We start from the raw sequence: 15,569 nt of genomic DNA, 5'->3' as shown, positions 1-15,569 counted from the left end.
ATTTGATGTTTTACCGGGTTCCTGATAGTCACTGTATACTCGTGAAATGGTCGTAGGGGAAAATCCGCACTTCATCACTACCTCGGATATGCTGTGTCCCATCGCTCGTGCGCCGACTATAACACAACGTTCAAACTCACTTAAATGTTAATCACCTGCCATTGTAGCAGCAGTAACCGATCCAACAACTGCGCCAGACACTTGTTGTCTTATATAGGCGTTGTCGACTACAGCGGCGTGTTCTGCGTGTTTATATATCTCCGTATTTGAATATGCATGCCTGTACCAGTTTCTTTGGCGCTTCAGTGTATGAATCATAGTGTTGACGTCTTACCACAAAATTTCTCCCAGCAAAGGATTCGCCACACCTAGCATGGGCTACCGCACTCCCAGGAAATCCTGTACACAATCCGCCCGACTCTAATATTTCAGTAGAACAATGGACGCAGTACTTGATTCGACAGTGCTTGTGAGATTTTGTTGAGGGACTGTGGAGAGAGTTGACTTCCTACATCTAGTCCACGGCACACTGAGTCTGCGAGAAAAGGTGCTAAACTGTACTAGAGAGGTGATAGAACACTTAGAAAATGTAACAGAGCTTCTAAAGAGACTGCCTGCACTACCCTTGTCCCTTCTCTTCTAGAGTACTGCTGGGGGGTCTCAGATTAACGGAGTAGATGGAGAAAGTTCAAAGAAGAGCAGCACGTTTTGTATTATCGCAAAATAGGGCAGAGAATGTCACTGACATGATACAGGACTTGGGGTGGACTCTACTAAAACAAAGGCGGTTTTCATTGTGACGGATCTTCTCACGAAATTTAAGTCAACAACTTTCTCCTCCGAATACGAAAATAGTTTGTTGAGCCGACCTACATAGGGAGAAACGATCATCATCATAAAATAAGGGAAATCAGAACTCGCACAGAAATTACGATTATTCCTCGCGGTGTTCGAGACTGGAATAACAGAGAATTATTGTGAAGGTGGTTCTATGAACCCTCTGCTAGGCAGTTAAGTGTGATTTGAGAAGTATAATAAAAAAAATTTATTACCCTGCTTGTTGGTACCCTCCTGTGCGCCTACAGAATGCAGTTCGTGGTCTAGTGGTTAACATTGCTGCCTGTACAGATCCTGGGCTGTCGTTTGGACTCTCGGCCGGATAGGGTATTTTCTCGGCTGAGGGACTGGGTGTTTCTGTTGCCCTTAATCACCTCATCATCAGGGACGCGAAAGTCACCGAAGTGGCGTAAAACGGAAAGGATTGCACTAGGGAGCCCAACCACTCCATGCCAATAATAGTATACGATCATTTCATTTTTTTTTGTGCCTACGTAGGTAGGTTGCTTTGTGGGACTGACCATGTAGGCGGGCACGTTGTCGAGGAAGGCCTGGACGTCGGGGTGGTGCGCGCGCAGCCCCGCCAGCCGGCCGCCGTCGCCGCTGAGCACCATGGCCGCCAGCTGGTCGACGTCGCCCGCCGCCACCAGCCTCGACACCTCCTCGTCCCCCGCCTGCTCTGAGTCCTCTGGTTTCTCTTGCTCCGCGTCTTGCTGCTCGTCCTCCCCTGCCGCGTCTTCGTCGTCCGCTTGCTCGCCCTCGTCTTCCTCCTCGCTCCGCACCTGTCAACAACGGCGAAACTATCGAGCAACACGCGGAGAAGTCAGGAGCGTGTCTGTTGAAACAGAAAATTACATTTACAGCTCGAGTAATGCAGAAACTAGACAACTGGACTAATCGTACTGGAGCACTTCCAGTCGGTTATGCCTCACACTATGGACGACTGAGACTGGGACAAACATAACCACACTGCACAAAATGCAGGGTGTATCAAGAAGAATCATCCTATTTAAAAATCATAACTATTATCTTATTTGAGTTATGTACGTGAACAACGTACTGTTGGAAAGAGCAAATTCTCGAGTTTTACATGGTTCCAGCTAGGTAGCAGCAGTGTGCGCCCAGTTCAGTTCTAGTAAAAATGGTGTCAGGACAACAGAAAGTGTTTTGTATTTGACGTTCAGTAATAACGTTCAGCTTGACTTTCGTACTAGGTATGGTGTGGATCCTCCTACAACACTGAACATTAGACGATGGCACGAGCAGTTCCGAGAAACAGGTTGTGTGTGTGAAGGCAAATCGCCAGGCCGTCCCCGAGTGTCTGATACAGACGTCGAACGCCGAACACATCATTGACCTCCAACGTCACTTAACCTATGTATGTATCGCTTGAACCTTTCCCACAGGCACATAGGGTCAGCCATCATTATTCGGATTTGGCAAGTTAATGGTTAAGGGATGGCCGGATGCCCTTCCTGCCGCCACCCCGTACCCCCCCGGGACGGAATTAGTGTACCTCAACTGTCTGCATCGAGTGTAATCCATGGACTAGTGCGAATGTGTTCAGATGTCTGCGAGCTGTGTAACTGAGGCGGCACTTGGGGACCAGCCCGGCATTCACCTAGTGGGATGTGGAAAACCGCCTAAAAACCACATCCAAGCTTGCCGGCTCATCGGCCCTCGTCGTTAATCCGCCGAGCAGATTCGATCCGGGGCCGGCGCGCGTTAGCGCTCTCGGCTACCCTGGCGGGTGTGTGTCACCGGACCTGACTGTATGTGATTATTTTTTTGGGGGGTTTGTAAAAGATTGATTATGTGCCTCCGTTACCAACAACAATGAATGAACTGAGACATCTCATAACAACAGCTGTGGAAGCTGTAACTCAAGACATGCTTGCTGCAGTATGGGAACAATTTTAATACGCCATTCACACATGCCGTGCATCTCAAGGGGGCATATTGAACACCTATGAAAAGAAACTTCGTGGCAGATTAAAACTGTGTGCCGGATCGAGACTACATCTCGGGACGTTTCCCTTTCGCGGGCTAGTGCTCTAGCATCTGAGTTACCCAAGCACGACTCACGGCCCGTCCTCACAGCTTCAATTCCGCCAGTACATCGTCTCCTACCTTCCAAACTTCACAGAGCTCTCCTGCGAACCTGCAGAACTAGCACTCCTGGAAGAAAGAATATTGCAGAGACATGGCTTTGCCACAACCTGGGGGTGTTTCCAGAATGAAAAGGTATGAAAAAACTCTCTTTGAGTTTCCCATTCATCAAAAAACAAAATTCATTGTACATGTATATTAGTTTCAGAAATATAGACGTGCCAAATCGGATGATTCTTTTTGATACACCCTCACCCTTAACACCGCCTGTAACCCAGGCACGAAGCCAGGGATTAGCTCTCGGGGAAGTCACGGTTCTTTTAAAGTAAAGTAAACCAAAGTAAACTAAGCATATAAGTTCATATTCCTCTGTTGGAGGAAACGAAAATGAGAGCGTGGCCTACACTCTTCCCGAGTTAATTGTTGTCTTATTTAAATGACTCCATATTCACCAACAATTGTACTACTTTATTTAAAATATCCACGATTGCAGTTTCGACCCTATGTCATTTTCAAGTTGTTAAAGGTGCTGGAAATACAGCAGTGTTCAACATAAAGAGAACAAGAATGGTGTGGTCTCTATTGTTCATCACGGCCATTGTCACATCGAGACACATGTAATTTTTATTCTGTTTATTAATGTTGACTGCAGCTGTTTTCAGCACTTGTAACCACTTCAAAATTACCTACCCTCGAAACTGCAATAGATCATCTTGTAAATAAATATGGTGAATATGAAGTCACTTAAAAATTCTACGAGACTGCATCCCAAAACAAATACAATTGTCATTGATGTTGTTTAATGTGTAGACTCCTTTCAGTGTTATGCCGACAGTGACTTAAGTTTTTCCCTTCCCTCCCCCCCCCCTCCCCGCAGCTCCCTACCTCCCTCCCCCTCCCCCCTCCCCCTCTTCCCGTCACCGAATCCCGCATCACATACCAGGAACTTTAATAATGATAAATATATAACTATTTTAATATAATAATAAATTCATAATTTGCTTACACCAGAGCTTAGTACATCGCTATAGCATAACTGTAAAGAACTCACACTTTAGAAAATGTGGGAAATATGCATGTCATGCAGCTGATTTAAGAGTAACAAACTTTCACAACTCTTATAAGGTCATAATTTACACTACATAAAATCGAAGTGTGCATCCTCCATTACAAGTATTTCATTTATCACTAACTTTGTGAACACATGTTTGCAGGCTAAGGCTGTGCAACACTGTAAGTGGGAGCAATATTGTATGATTCGGCCGATGCCACCTGTTTCGCAACGGTCAATCTACGAAATATTATTTTTCTTAATGGAAGTTATTTTCCTTTCTGTCTTGCCTTGTTCAGCTTCCTCGCTCTCATGAACATGTCAGAATTACTAATTTTTTACGTCATTGCGGTACATAGCGCTCATACTACATATTTTAACAAAAAGCATTCCAGATCCCATTTTTTTATTTATGTATTTCACTGGAGTCGTTACGGGAATGTTCAGAAAAAAAGTTATTTCAAATGACGAAACAATTATTGACGGTGCTGTCGATATTAAAGCTTCGTTGTCTAAACTCCGAACACCTATATTTCATAAATTCCGATAATCGTCGAACATCCCTACATGCTATCAAACATAATTCGTCTTAAGTAATGACTTTTTAGCTATTATTCATGGCTATATAAACAGCAAAAATGTAATATGGTGACAGAAGTATATATTCCATATGAACTACTTAAGCTATAAGATTCTAAGTAAGAGCTCCTGTACAAAGTAAAAGGAGAGGCCCACAAAATTTTTTTCGGTTTATTTTCAAACTCAGCTTTGCTTGTTTAACACGAGTTTTAAGTAATTAGGTAAGTGTACAAAGGTCTTAGACCAACATTATTCATCAGTGTCTGCGTTTAAGTGGGCTTTATAATCGTGTAATTATTGGCATCATTTTTCATTATGGGATGTAATGGATTACATATAACAAATTTCACGAGTAAAATATGTTTTGGTTGCAATAGGATTACAGCCATCTCTCATTTTCTGAATTGTTACACTCTGCCATTTCGGTGTGCTTTGAATGAATTAAAATGTCAGTTTATTTTGCCTTCACCGCTATTTCTCAGTTTCGGTTATGCTGCATAAACCATCACAATAACAGACTCGGGTTATAGTAGAAGCGTTCTTCAAGTCGCGCATTGGTGTAAAAACGTAGCGTGTTGGGCTGACTTTACAATTAAAGACATGACACGAAGTGTCTCGTAAATAGAAGAGATCTTGATACCATATAAGAGTGTAAGAGTGTCCTTAACTGTGTACAACGACACATTTGGTCAGCTCCATAGTCACGTGCTTGGAGGACGCTTCACCTGATGGATTGTACTACTGGATCACTTGAAAATGGCTACACAGCCGAATCTGCACAGTACTGGCGGATGCAAAATAAAGGGATATTTTAATCCAACCAGCTACAGCCAGTGCGGAATATTGCTCTCACTCAGAAAAAGTACAAGATGATGTAGTTAACGTACTTCTAACCTAGTTGTTTACAAACGGAAAGTGAGTGCATACTATGTATTATTCTTGCTATATCAATTAATGCAACGAAAAGATTCTTTCGTATCTATGAGACATCTCAAAATATTTTAGAGGTGTTGAGTACATAGTTCCGCGTAGTCAGCACGTACACAACTTTCCCACTAGAGCGCGCCCCGCTAAGCACAACAGTGCAGGCGCAGCGCTCGTCCGTCTCCGCACTACGAGATGGCGCTGTCTTAGAGACGGACCAAATTCTGCTTCCGCCGATCCGTGTATTAATATGTAACGCAGCCGATGAGATTGCTGCTAATGTAGAACCTTTTCTCCTCGCGGATCACACTCGCGCAGTGATACCTGAACGCGCGAGGTATTATAACGAGTGTACTGACCTCCGATTAGTCAGTCTGTATTAGTCTGCATTTGTCTGTACCAGTCTATAGTCAAGTTTCAGCCTGCGCCTAATAAGATTACCATATTCCTGTACATAGCCATGAAGAAAAATGACTAGACACTTTGTCAAGTATCAGAGATATGTGAGAATAAGATTAACGTACTAAGACCAAAGGAACTTCAGATTGCCAATTGCAAATAGCATCCAGAACCAAGTTAAGTTATTTTTATGCTTGTTATTATTTTAATAAATGTGTGTGGAAATTAATCAAGTTCTGTTTAAAGTTGGTCACCGTCAATCTGCTACTCTAAGCGTGCAAGTGGCATTTCTGTCGTCTGACCTAACGGCAGAAGATAAACACGCCACGATAAGACCGCGAGACATATTGCTGACACTCGCCTACTTCGTTAGAGCGACAAGTCAAATAATCTTATGGTGTGTGTACCGAAGGTATTACAGTACGCACACCACAACAGGCTATTTAGTGAAAATAAACTGTGACAATTTACGGTTTTATATCCGTCCAAAATTTGAAATGTCACGAAATGTGCAAAACAGTGAAGATGGCAAGTGGACAGCTAGCATCTTCATCATAAGACTTGCTTATACATGTGGAAAACAGCCTACAATCAGTGAAGATAAAGAGCATGCTAATACACAACTCTAATTAATAACACGACAGTTTTACGTACATTGATTCATGCACGAAAATGGAAGCTTCACGAAAAGCGATGGGTTAAACTACTAGTAGGAAATTACAGTTAAACTTGCAGAACGAAAACAGTGTGCCCAGTGCATCTGTATGAAGACAGAGGTGCAGAGCTCTGCGCTTAGGATACAGTGTAGGCAACATGATCGTCATTCGCATTAGACACAGAGATACGTAATCATTGAGTAGCATGCAAACAGTATCACAATAATAAAATAATGTTAGAATCTAGGGAATAAGAGTGGTACGTAAAGGTTAGGATGTCAACAACTCGATGTATGATTGGAACAGCGCAGCGACTCACTACGTATAGTGCTACTGCAGGAGGTAAGCGTATCTTAGCCATGCTTCCGCCTAACTGACGTACCCACCCGTTATAATGGGAAAAAATTTTAACATGGGCTCCGAAACACGGTACTATTTGACTAGGAAAGAGCAGAGGTTAGAAACAGGACACGCGTTTGTGAGGAAAGTGATTCAAATCTGCATCTGACCATCCAGATGTAGGTTTCCTGATCTTTCCCTAAATAACTTAGCAGACATGCCGGGATGGTTCCTTTGAAATGGACGTTCCGGTCTTCCACATTCAACGACACAGAAGAACGAACACTGTGGAAGAGTATTTGGCCACAGGGCCAATATTATAGTCTAGGGACTGTTTCAGTTGCATTCTCTAGGACTAGTAATCCACATGAAAGATTTTATGGATCAGTTTGGTTATGAACACCTCCTCAGATTTTCTTTATGTTGGCCAGTATCTGGTGAATATTGTCGCTTACGAAGATGGAAGCTGTCATAAAACCAGCCTGAATCATCACGCAGAAATGTTCACTGTTGGATGACAGATGTAATCATCTTCTCCTCAAAAGAGTATTTGTTTTCCTTTTTATTTGTTGAGCATATATTATTTATTTAGAATTTGCAGAACTTTCATTATAGTATAACATAGTATATGAAAAGTGAGACATAACTGCAGACGTTTGCAGGAGTATTAGAAAAAGCAACATCAGTACTTCAATGTACTTCTCTAGTTCCCAAGTAAACCAATAACCAATGCCAAGAGATGTGTAACGATCTCGATCATACTTCTCAACAGCAGTGAAGCACTGCAACCAAAGTTGTTCGACATAACCTGTGGAGACGTAGCAGGACTTGACAGAGCGGCTTGCATCTGCTATTTCTACCGTTTAATATGACTACTGTTTACAGGAATTTTTTGCACATACTAGCAAATGTTCATGACATTATAGTTACACACCAAATTTATTAGGTAGGTAGGTAGGCACTTGAACAAGTAATTTTGCTTCAGATTGTCAAAGAGTAGGCAAATAGAATAAGATAAATATCTCCATGTGAATGCACAGAAAGAGCTAAAACTTTTTGGTTGCAGGACAGGCGCTGCTCGCACATACCCAGACGTCGGCCTGTCCCTGCTGCACGTCATGGCCCGCTCCCTCTCCAGTGACCACACCCTCGGCCACGGGCTGTTCTTCGCCCACGCCGTTCTCGTGGTCGCCGTTGGACTCGGGCTCATCACCTGCTTCGCCGGCCTCTTCACGGCCCTCTTCACCACCTTCTTTCTCACCTGCTTCGTCACCTTCTTCGCCACCTTCTTCGCCGCCATCCTCGCCGCCTTCTTCGCCGCCGTCTTCATCGCCCAGCTGTCCTTTGGTTTCTGCCAGTTCTTCATTGCTCACCTGCACACAAAGTGGCCAGATGCTGCGATGCGCTGTAGCACAAGTAGAAAACAGTTAATAAGCCACTCTCTCGTCGTTTCTCATTATCCAACCTACGATTTGGAACATGAGTTCCTCCCAACGTATAAAAAATTGAAATAACTTACGAGAATGCTGCTCGATGACGTCTTTGACAACCGCCAATATTTTGGCAGGTGTACGCCTTTGATTCTGAAGTCACGAATGCAACGAGACAGTGCTGCGGAAGGAAATTTAAAACCTCGGTACGCAGAGCATATGGAGAAAGGTGACAAACACACACACACACACACGCACACACATACACACAGGTCCACACATACACAAGGACAGACATACACACTTTAAACACTAACACCATAACACAACCAAATATATGACCGCCATCAGAAGTTATCGATAGGGGATATTAATAAACAACAGGCGAAGTAGCCCACCTCTGTCTCTCTGTTATTTGACCTGGAAGAGAGCATGGATTCCACTTAGAATTTAAGCAACCACCGTTATCTCTTTTTATGTCACTAATTAAATCTCAAGCTATCGGTGCCAAGACAATGTTCTGCAACAGCACAATTGCTTAGCTGTTGTAAGTGCGCATGACGTTTACACTCAAATGGTTCAAATGGCTCTGAGCACTATGGGACTTAACATCTATGGTCATCAGTCCCCTAGAACTTAGAACTACTTAAACCTAACTAACCTAAGGACATCACACAACACCCAGTCATCACGAGGCAGAGAAAATCCCTGACCCCACCGGGAATCGAACCCGGGAACCCGGGCGCGGGAAGCGAGTTTACACTCAATACACCGATGGAGGACCACCGAGAACTGATGTACTGAGCATAAGCGTCTCACATGTTTGAGACAGCCGAGCAAATCTGCTATTGCAGAATACACTGAGGTGACAAAGGTCATGGAATACCTCCTAATATCGTTCCGGAGCTTCTTTTGCCAGGCGTAGTGCAGTAACTCGATGTGGCATGGACTCTACAAGTCGTTGGAAGTTCCCTGCAGAAATATTGAGCTATGCTGCCTCTACAGCCTGCCGTAATTGCGGGTGTGTTGCCGGTGCAGAATTTTCTGCGCGAACTGACCTCTCTATTATGTACCATAAATGTTCGACGAGTGGCCAAACCATTTGCTCGAATTGTTCATAATGTACTCCAAAGCAGTTGCGGACGACTGTGGCCTGGTGACATGGCGCACTGTCATCCATAAAAAATCCCAAGAGCATAGAGTCATGAGAACATGAAGTCCATGAATGCAAATGGTCTCCAAGTAGCCGAACATCACCATTTCCAGTCAGTGATACGTTCAATTGGACCAGATGACCCAGTCCATTCCATATAAATACTGCCCACACCATTACAGAGCCGCCACCAGCTTACACAGTGCCATGTTGACAACTTAGGTACATATCTTCGTGGGGTCTGCGCCGCACTTGAAACCTACCATCAGCCGGCCGCGGTGGCCGTGCGGTTCTAGGCGCTGCAGTCCGGAACCGCGGGACTGCTACGGTCGCAGGTTCGAATCCTGCCTCGGGCATGGATATGTATGATGTCCTTAGATTAGTTAGGTTTAAGTAGTTCTAAGTTCTAGGGGACTGATGACCTAAGATGTTAAGTCCCATCGTGCTTAGAGCCATTTGAACCATCTGAACCAAACCTAACATCAGGTCTTACCAACTGAGATTGGGACTCATCTGACCAAGCCGCTGTTTTCCAGTCGTGTACGGTCCAACCGATACGGTCACGAGCCCATGAAAGGCGCCGCAGGCGATGCCGTGCTGTTAGCAAAGGCACTCATGTCTGCCGTTTGCTTCCATAGCCCACTAACGCCAGATTTCGCCTCACTGTCATAACGCTTGCCGTACGTTCCAAACTGATTGCTGCGGTTATTCACGTAATGCTATCAAGTGTACGCAAACGACGCTGCTCTCGGTCTTTAAATGAAGGTTGTCGGCCACTGCTTTGTCCGTACTGGGGGGTAATGCCTAAAATTTGGTGTTCTCGGCACACTCTTGACACTGTGGATCTCGGAATAATTGAATTCCCTAACGATCTCCGAAATGGAATGTCCCATGCGTCTGACTCTCACTACAATTCCACATTCACCGTCTGTTAATTAACGTCGTGCGACCACAATCACATTGGGAACCTTTTAATATGAATCACCTGAGTACAAATGACAGCTCCGCCAATACATTGCCCTTTCATACCTTGCGCACTTGATACTACCGCCTTTTTATATATATACGTACTGCTATCCCATGACTCTTGTCACCTCAGTCTATTGCCTTATCACTGGTCTGCCTGTGAAGTGACGCAAACACAACGAATCTGTCACTCACTTCCTGTCATTGAGATAGTGTTATTAAGAAAGCAGTTGAGATTACACTAACGAGCGACTTTATAAATAGAGATGGAGGACTTTGTTTGAATTATACTTGGAATCCTGCTCTGGTCAAACAAAAGAGGGACAGAGTTAATGGCACCTCATCCGTTGGTTATTAATATTCACGATCGATAACGTCTAACGTTGGTCAACGTCGGATGCGTGGTGGAGCTAGTGTTTACTGTGTGTGTGTGTGTGTGTGTGTGTGTGTGTGTGTGTCGTCTTTTCGGAATTGCACTGCAAACCGAGGTTTTAAATTCCCTTGCACAGTGCTTACTTTCTGCAGGTTTGCCTGGAAAATGACAGGGTGTGCACCTGTCGAAATATCGTCGGTTGTCGATGACGTCACCCCGCTGCATTCCAGTAAGTTATTTAAACGCTCCACGGCTGTTTTTACTTTTCAGTTGAGTTCTGTTTTCGGTAAACATGAGACACCTTTGAAAAGTACTGAAGAACGAATTATGCACTGGACGAACAGCAGTCATACCGTTTTAATTCTCACTGCGAAACACTAAATTCGCAATTAACTTTTTTTGCTTGTTGCTAGGTACATGTCTGCAGCTCCGGTACGCAGAGAAATCCCAGAGTCACAGTGCCTAGCGCGCCGCATGAGAGCCAAAACAATACTGCGCATCCGATTGACAATAAACTGGAGATGGACTGCGCCATTATGTTCTTTTACCTCTAGAACTGTGGTGCTGCCCTGTGTAGCTGGTTTTTCATTGTGTACCAGAGCTGTATACATGTACGTCCAAACAAGCAAAATATTAAATACGTCGGACTGAAATAAGCAGTACAATACAAGATGAATGGATAGCTTTAAGAGATGAAATAGGGAAGCCGGTATAAGACCAAACAGGTAAAAAGAAATCCGTGGATAACTCAGGAGGTACTGCATTTATCTGAAGGAAAGAGGAAATACGAAAATGCACAAATGAAGCATGCGAAAGAGAATAGAGACCTAAAAAATGAGATTGAGCGAAAGTGCAAAATGGCTAAGCAGAAATGGCTAAAGGGCAAATACAAGGCTGTAGAAGCAAACAGAACTATGGGAAAGACAGATGCTCCCTATAGGATTATTAAAGAGACCTTTGCAGTAAAGAGTTGTAACTGTATGAGCATTAAGACTCCAGATGGCAAACCAGTACTAAGTAAAGAAAAGAAAGCTGGAAGGTGGAAATGATATGTTGAAGGTCCACATCAAAGGAATAAATTTGAGGACAATATTATACAAAGAGAAGAGGAAATGCGGAAGATGAGATGAGAGATATGATACCGCAAGAAGAATTTGGCAGACCACTGAAAGACCTATGTGGAAACAAGGCCCCTCGAGTAGAAGACATTCCCTCAGAAATATTAAGATCATTGGGAGAGCGAGACATGACAAAACTATGCATCGTGGTGTGCCAGGATATTTGAGACAGGCGAAATCTCATCACAGCTCAGGAAGACTGTAATAATTCGAACTCGAAAAAAAAGCATGTGCTGACAGGTGTGAGTATTAACGAACCATCACTGTCGTATGTCATCGTTGCAAAATAACGCCACGAATTATTTGCGGAAGAATGGAAAACTGGAGGAAGCCGACTTTCGGGAAAATCAGTTTTGGTTCCGGAGAAATGTACGAACACACGAGGTGGTAATGACTGTACGACTTATCTTAAAAGATATGTTGTGGAAGCGGGAAACTACATTTCTAACGTCTGCAGATTTAAATCAAGCTTTCGACAATGTGGACTGTATTTTACTCTTAAATTTAGAAGATAGCAAGGATAAAATACAGAGAGTGAAAGGTTGTTTACAACTTGCACAGGAACTACAAGGGTGGAAGGACGCGTAAGGTGAGCCATAGTTGAGAAGGTGTGAGACAGGGTTGTTGCCTATCCTCAACGTTATTAAGTATGTACACTGAGCAAGCTATGAAGAAAACAAAGGGGAAAGTTCAGGGAGAAGAAATAAAAACATTTTGGTTAGCCGATGACGTTGCTAATAGTAAATGAGTTTTGCTATTTGATTAGCAAAATAACTCATGATTCCGAACCAGAGAAGATATAAAATGCATACTGACAATAGTAAGAAAAGCATTTCTCAATAAGAGGAATTTGCTAACATCTAATATCAATTTAAATGTTAGGAACCTCTTTTTGAAAATATCTGTGTGAGCTGTAGCCTTGTAAAGAGATGAAACATGGGCGACAAACAGTTGAGACAAGCAGAGAATAGCAGCTTTTGAAGTTTGATGCTACAGGAGAATGCTGAAAATTAGATGGATAGATCAGTTTACTGAATCGAACTGAAGAGGAAAGAAATTTGTGGCACAACCTGACTAAAAGAAGGTATTGGTTGATAGAACACATCCTGAGGAATAAATAAATCACCAATTTGATTGCGGAGGGAAATGTGGGGTGCTAAAATTATTTAGGGAGACCAAGGGATGAATACTGTAAGCAGATTAAAATGGATAAAGTTTGCATTAATTAGGCATATATTAAGAGACTCGCACAAGATACACTAGCACGGAGAGCTGCATCCATCCAGTCTTCGGACTGAAGGACGCCACAACAATAGAAAACTTATTTTTTCGAGACGATAATTCGAACCTTATTAAGATACCTCGGAAATGTCTAGAATAGCCAGGCAGTTCCTCACGTCGACTTATATCGTTAATTATCTGTTTGATATTATGATATACAACGACCGATAGACGTAATTCAGTGGAATACGAAATATAAGTTCCTCAATGTTTCAAACTTTATCAAATTTCGGCCTCAAGCTTGGCTCTCACCTCCTGATATAAAGTATCAGGAAGTTTCATTACAAAGTACAGTCCGCTATAGACTCTGCAGAAATAACTGAAACGTATACAAACAAGCGTAACACATGTGAGTTCAGGAAATGTTCGTGATCTTATTAGATGTGTTTTGGAGAGTCATGACCTTTCTAGCTGGGTCTTAATATGGGAGCAAGACTGAGTTGCTACCGGTTTTATAACTCCCTACGAGAATCTTACGAAGTATGAGTGAGAAAACTCTACTAGTGGTACGATAATCAAGGAAGGACTGGAATGGTAGCTGAAAGGATGATATTGAGCTTGTGTAAAATAATAACCATTTGCTACGCAGTTTATACATTATGAGAGAAAACGATAGAAGCATCTCCTACATCCATTGTCTTACTCAAATATGGCTCACTCAAAACTTTCCTTCTCGGAACATAGACGAACTGCATCATGCTTTAATTTCTAGTCATACGTTCTGCCATAGCCACCTACTTCCAAAACTTCGGCAGGTTACCTTTTCCTCCTTTCTCTCCATCCAGTATTCTCCTCTGTAGTTATCGCTGTGTTCAGAAGCTAGTACACCTTCACAACTAACATTGATAACTCTGATAATGTTATCAGTATCTGGACATCCCTATGTAATGCAGAATATACTTGTAGTAGTCAGGAGGGGCGGACCCGCTGTTACAAAAGGAGGCGGTGAGGACTTTATTGCGCTAATAGAAGCAGTAAGTTAATACCAGACAGGATCGATCAGGAGTGCTCGGGGACTTCGAACGCCGGTTAGTCATTGGATGCCGCTTGAGTACCGAATCAGACATTTCATCCTTTCCAAAGTTGCCCTCGTCAACTTATGGTAATGTGCAAAGCAACAACCACAGCTGAATCGTCCAACATTGCGAGAAATAGTTGAAAATATCGCATGAAGTCAGCGGTATTATGACTCGTGATTTCAAAAGTGCTATAATCAGTCCAGCTAGGACAATGCGGATAAGGAATTAACAAGACTGGCATACAGTGGTCGAACAGCTCTACGTAAACACTCATACGCTTGAGATGGTGTTAAGAGCGTCGCCACCGAACACTGGATGACTGGAAATGAGTGATTTATAGTGATGAATCGCGCGGCACCCTGTTGCAATCCGATGGAAAGGGCCGCGCGGGGTAGCCGCGCAGTCTCGGGCGCCTTGCCACGGTTCGAGTGGCTTCTCCCGTCGGAGATTCTAGTCCTCCCTCGGTCATGTGTGTGTGTGTGTGTGTGTGTGTGTGTGTGTGTGTGTGTGTGTGTGTGTGTTTGTTGTCCTTAGCGTAAGTTAGTTTAAGTTAGATTAAGTAGTATGTAAGCCTAGGGCCCGATGACCGCAGCAGTTTGATCCCATAGCAACTTACCACAAATATCAATTTTCCGATGAAGGGTTTGGGTTTGACGAATACCTGGAGAACGTGGCCTGACATATAATGTTTAGCGCCAACAGAGAAGTATGGAGGAAGTGATGTTATGGTATGGGGGTGTTTTTCCTGTTTAGTGTCTTCGTTGGTTGGATGTTTGGTTTGGGGGAGGTGACCAAACAGCGAGGTCATCGGCCCCATCGGATTAGGGAAGGATGGAGGAGGAGATCGGCAGTCCCATTTCAAAGGAACCATCCTTGCATTCGCCTAAGCGATTTAGAAAAATCACGGAATACCTAAACCAGGATGGCCGGACGCGGGTTTGAACCGTCAACCCCCCAGAATGCGAGTTCAGTGTGCTAACCAGCGCCACCTCGCTCGGTTGTTTAGGGTGTGGTCCCCTTGTTGCGCTCCAGGAAACGCCAAATTTGGAAGGATATGAACACATTCTACAGTACTGTGTTCCGTGTACAGCAGAGGGACAGTTCGGAGACGATGGTTGTTTGTATCAGCATGACAAAGCACCCTGTCATAAAGCAGCATCTGTGAGGCAAGGGTTTGTGGGCAGTGAAGTCCTTGAAACTGACTGGCCTGCGCTAAGTCCCGACCTGAACCGAACGGAATGCCTTCGCGATGATACCAGCGTCCAACAGCATTAACTTATCTAGTTTTGGCCCTTGAGGTAGAATGGGCTGCCATTCCTCCACAGACATTCAGGC

At 43.7% G+C, this 15,569-nt stretch overlaps 1 protein-coding gene across 1 annotated transcript in view; it reads right to left on the bottom strand.

Annotated features, from left to right (window-relative positions):
- Nucleotides 1-15,569, bottom strand: part of LOC124788628 — a 495,884-nt gene that overhangs the window by 164,513 nt on the left and 315,802 nt on the right. Inside the window, exons 10-11 of the mRNA XM_047255898.1 lie at nucleotides 7,983-8,267; nucleotides 1,359-1,619 (exon numbers count right to left, since the gene is read on the bottom strand). Of these exons, the coding sequence (XP_047111854.1) occupies nucleotides 1,359-1,619; nucleotides 7,983-8,267 (546 nt within the window). The remainder of the gene's footprint in view (nucleotides 1-1,358; nucleotides 1,620-7,982; nucleotides 8,268-15,569) is intronic.

This window comes from Schistocerca piceifrons, chromosome 3 (genome assembly GCF_021461385.2).
Source record: "Schistocerca piceifrons isolate TAMUIC-IGC-003096 chromosome 3, iqSchPice1.1, whole genome shotgun sequence".
Classification (NCBI taxonomy): domain Eukaryota; kingdom Metazoa; phylum Arthropoda; class Insecta; order Orthoptera; family Acrididae; genus Schistocerca; species Schistocerca piceifrons.
This window is presented reverse-complemented; position numbering and strand designations above follow the sequence as displayed.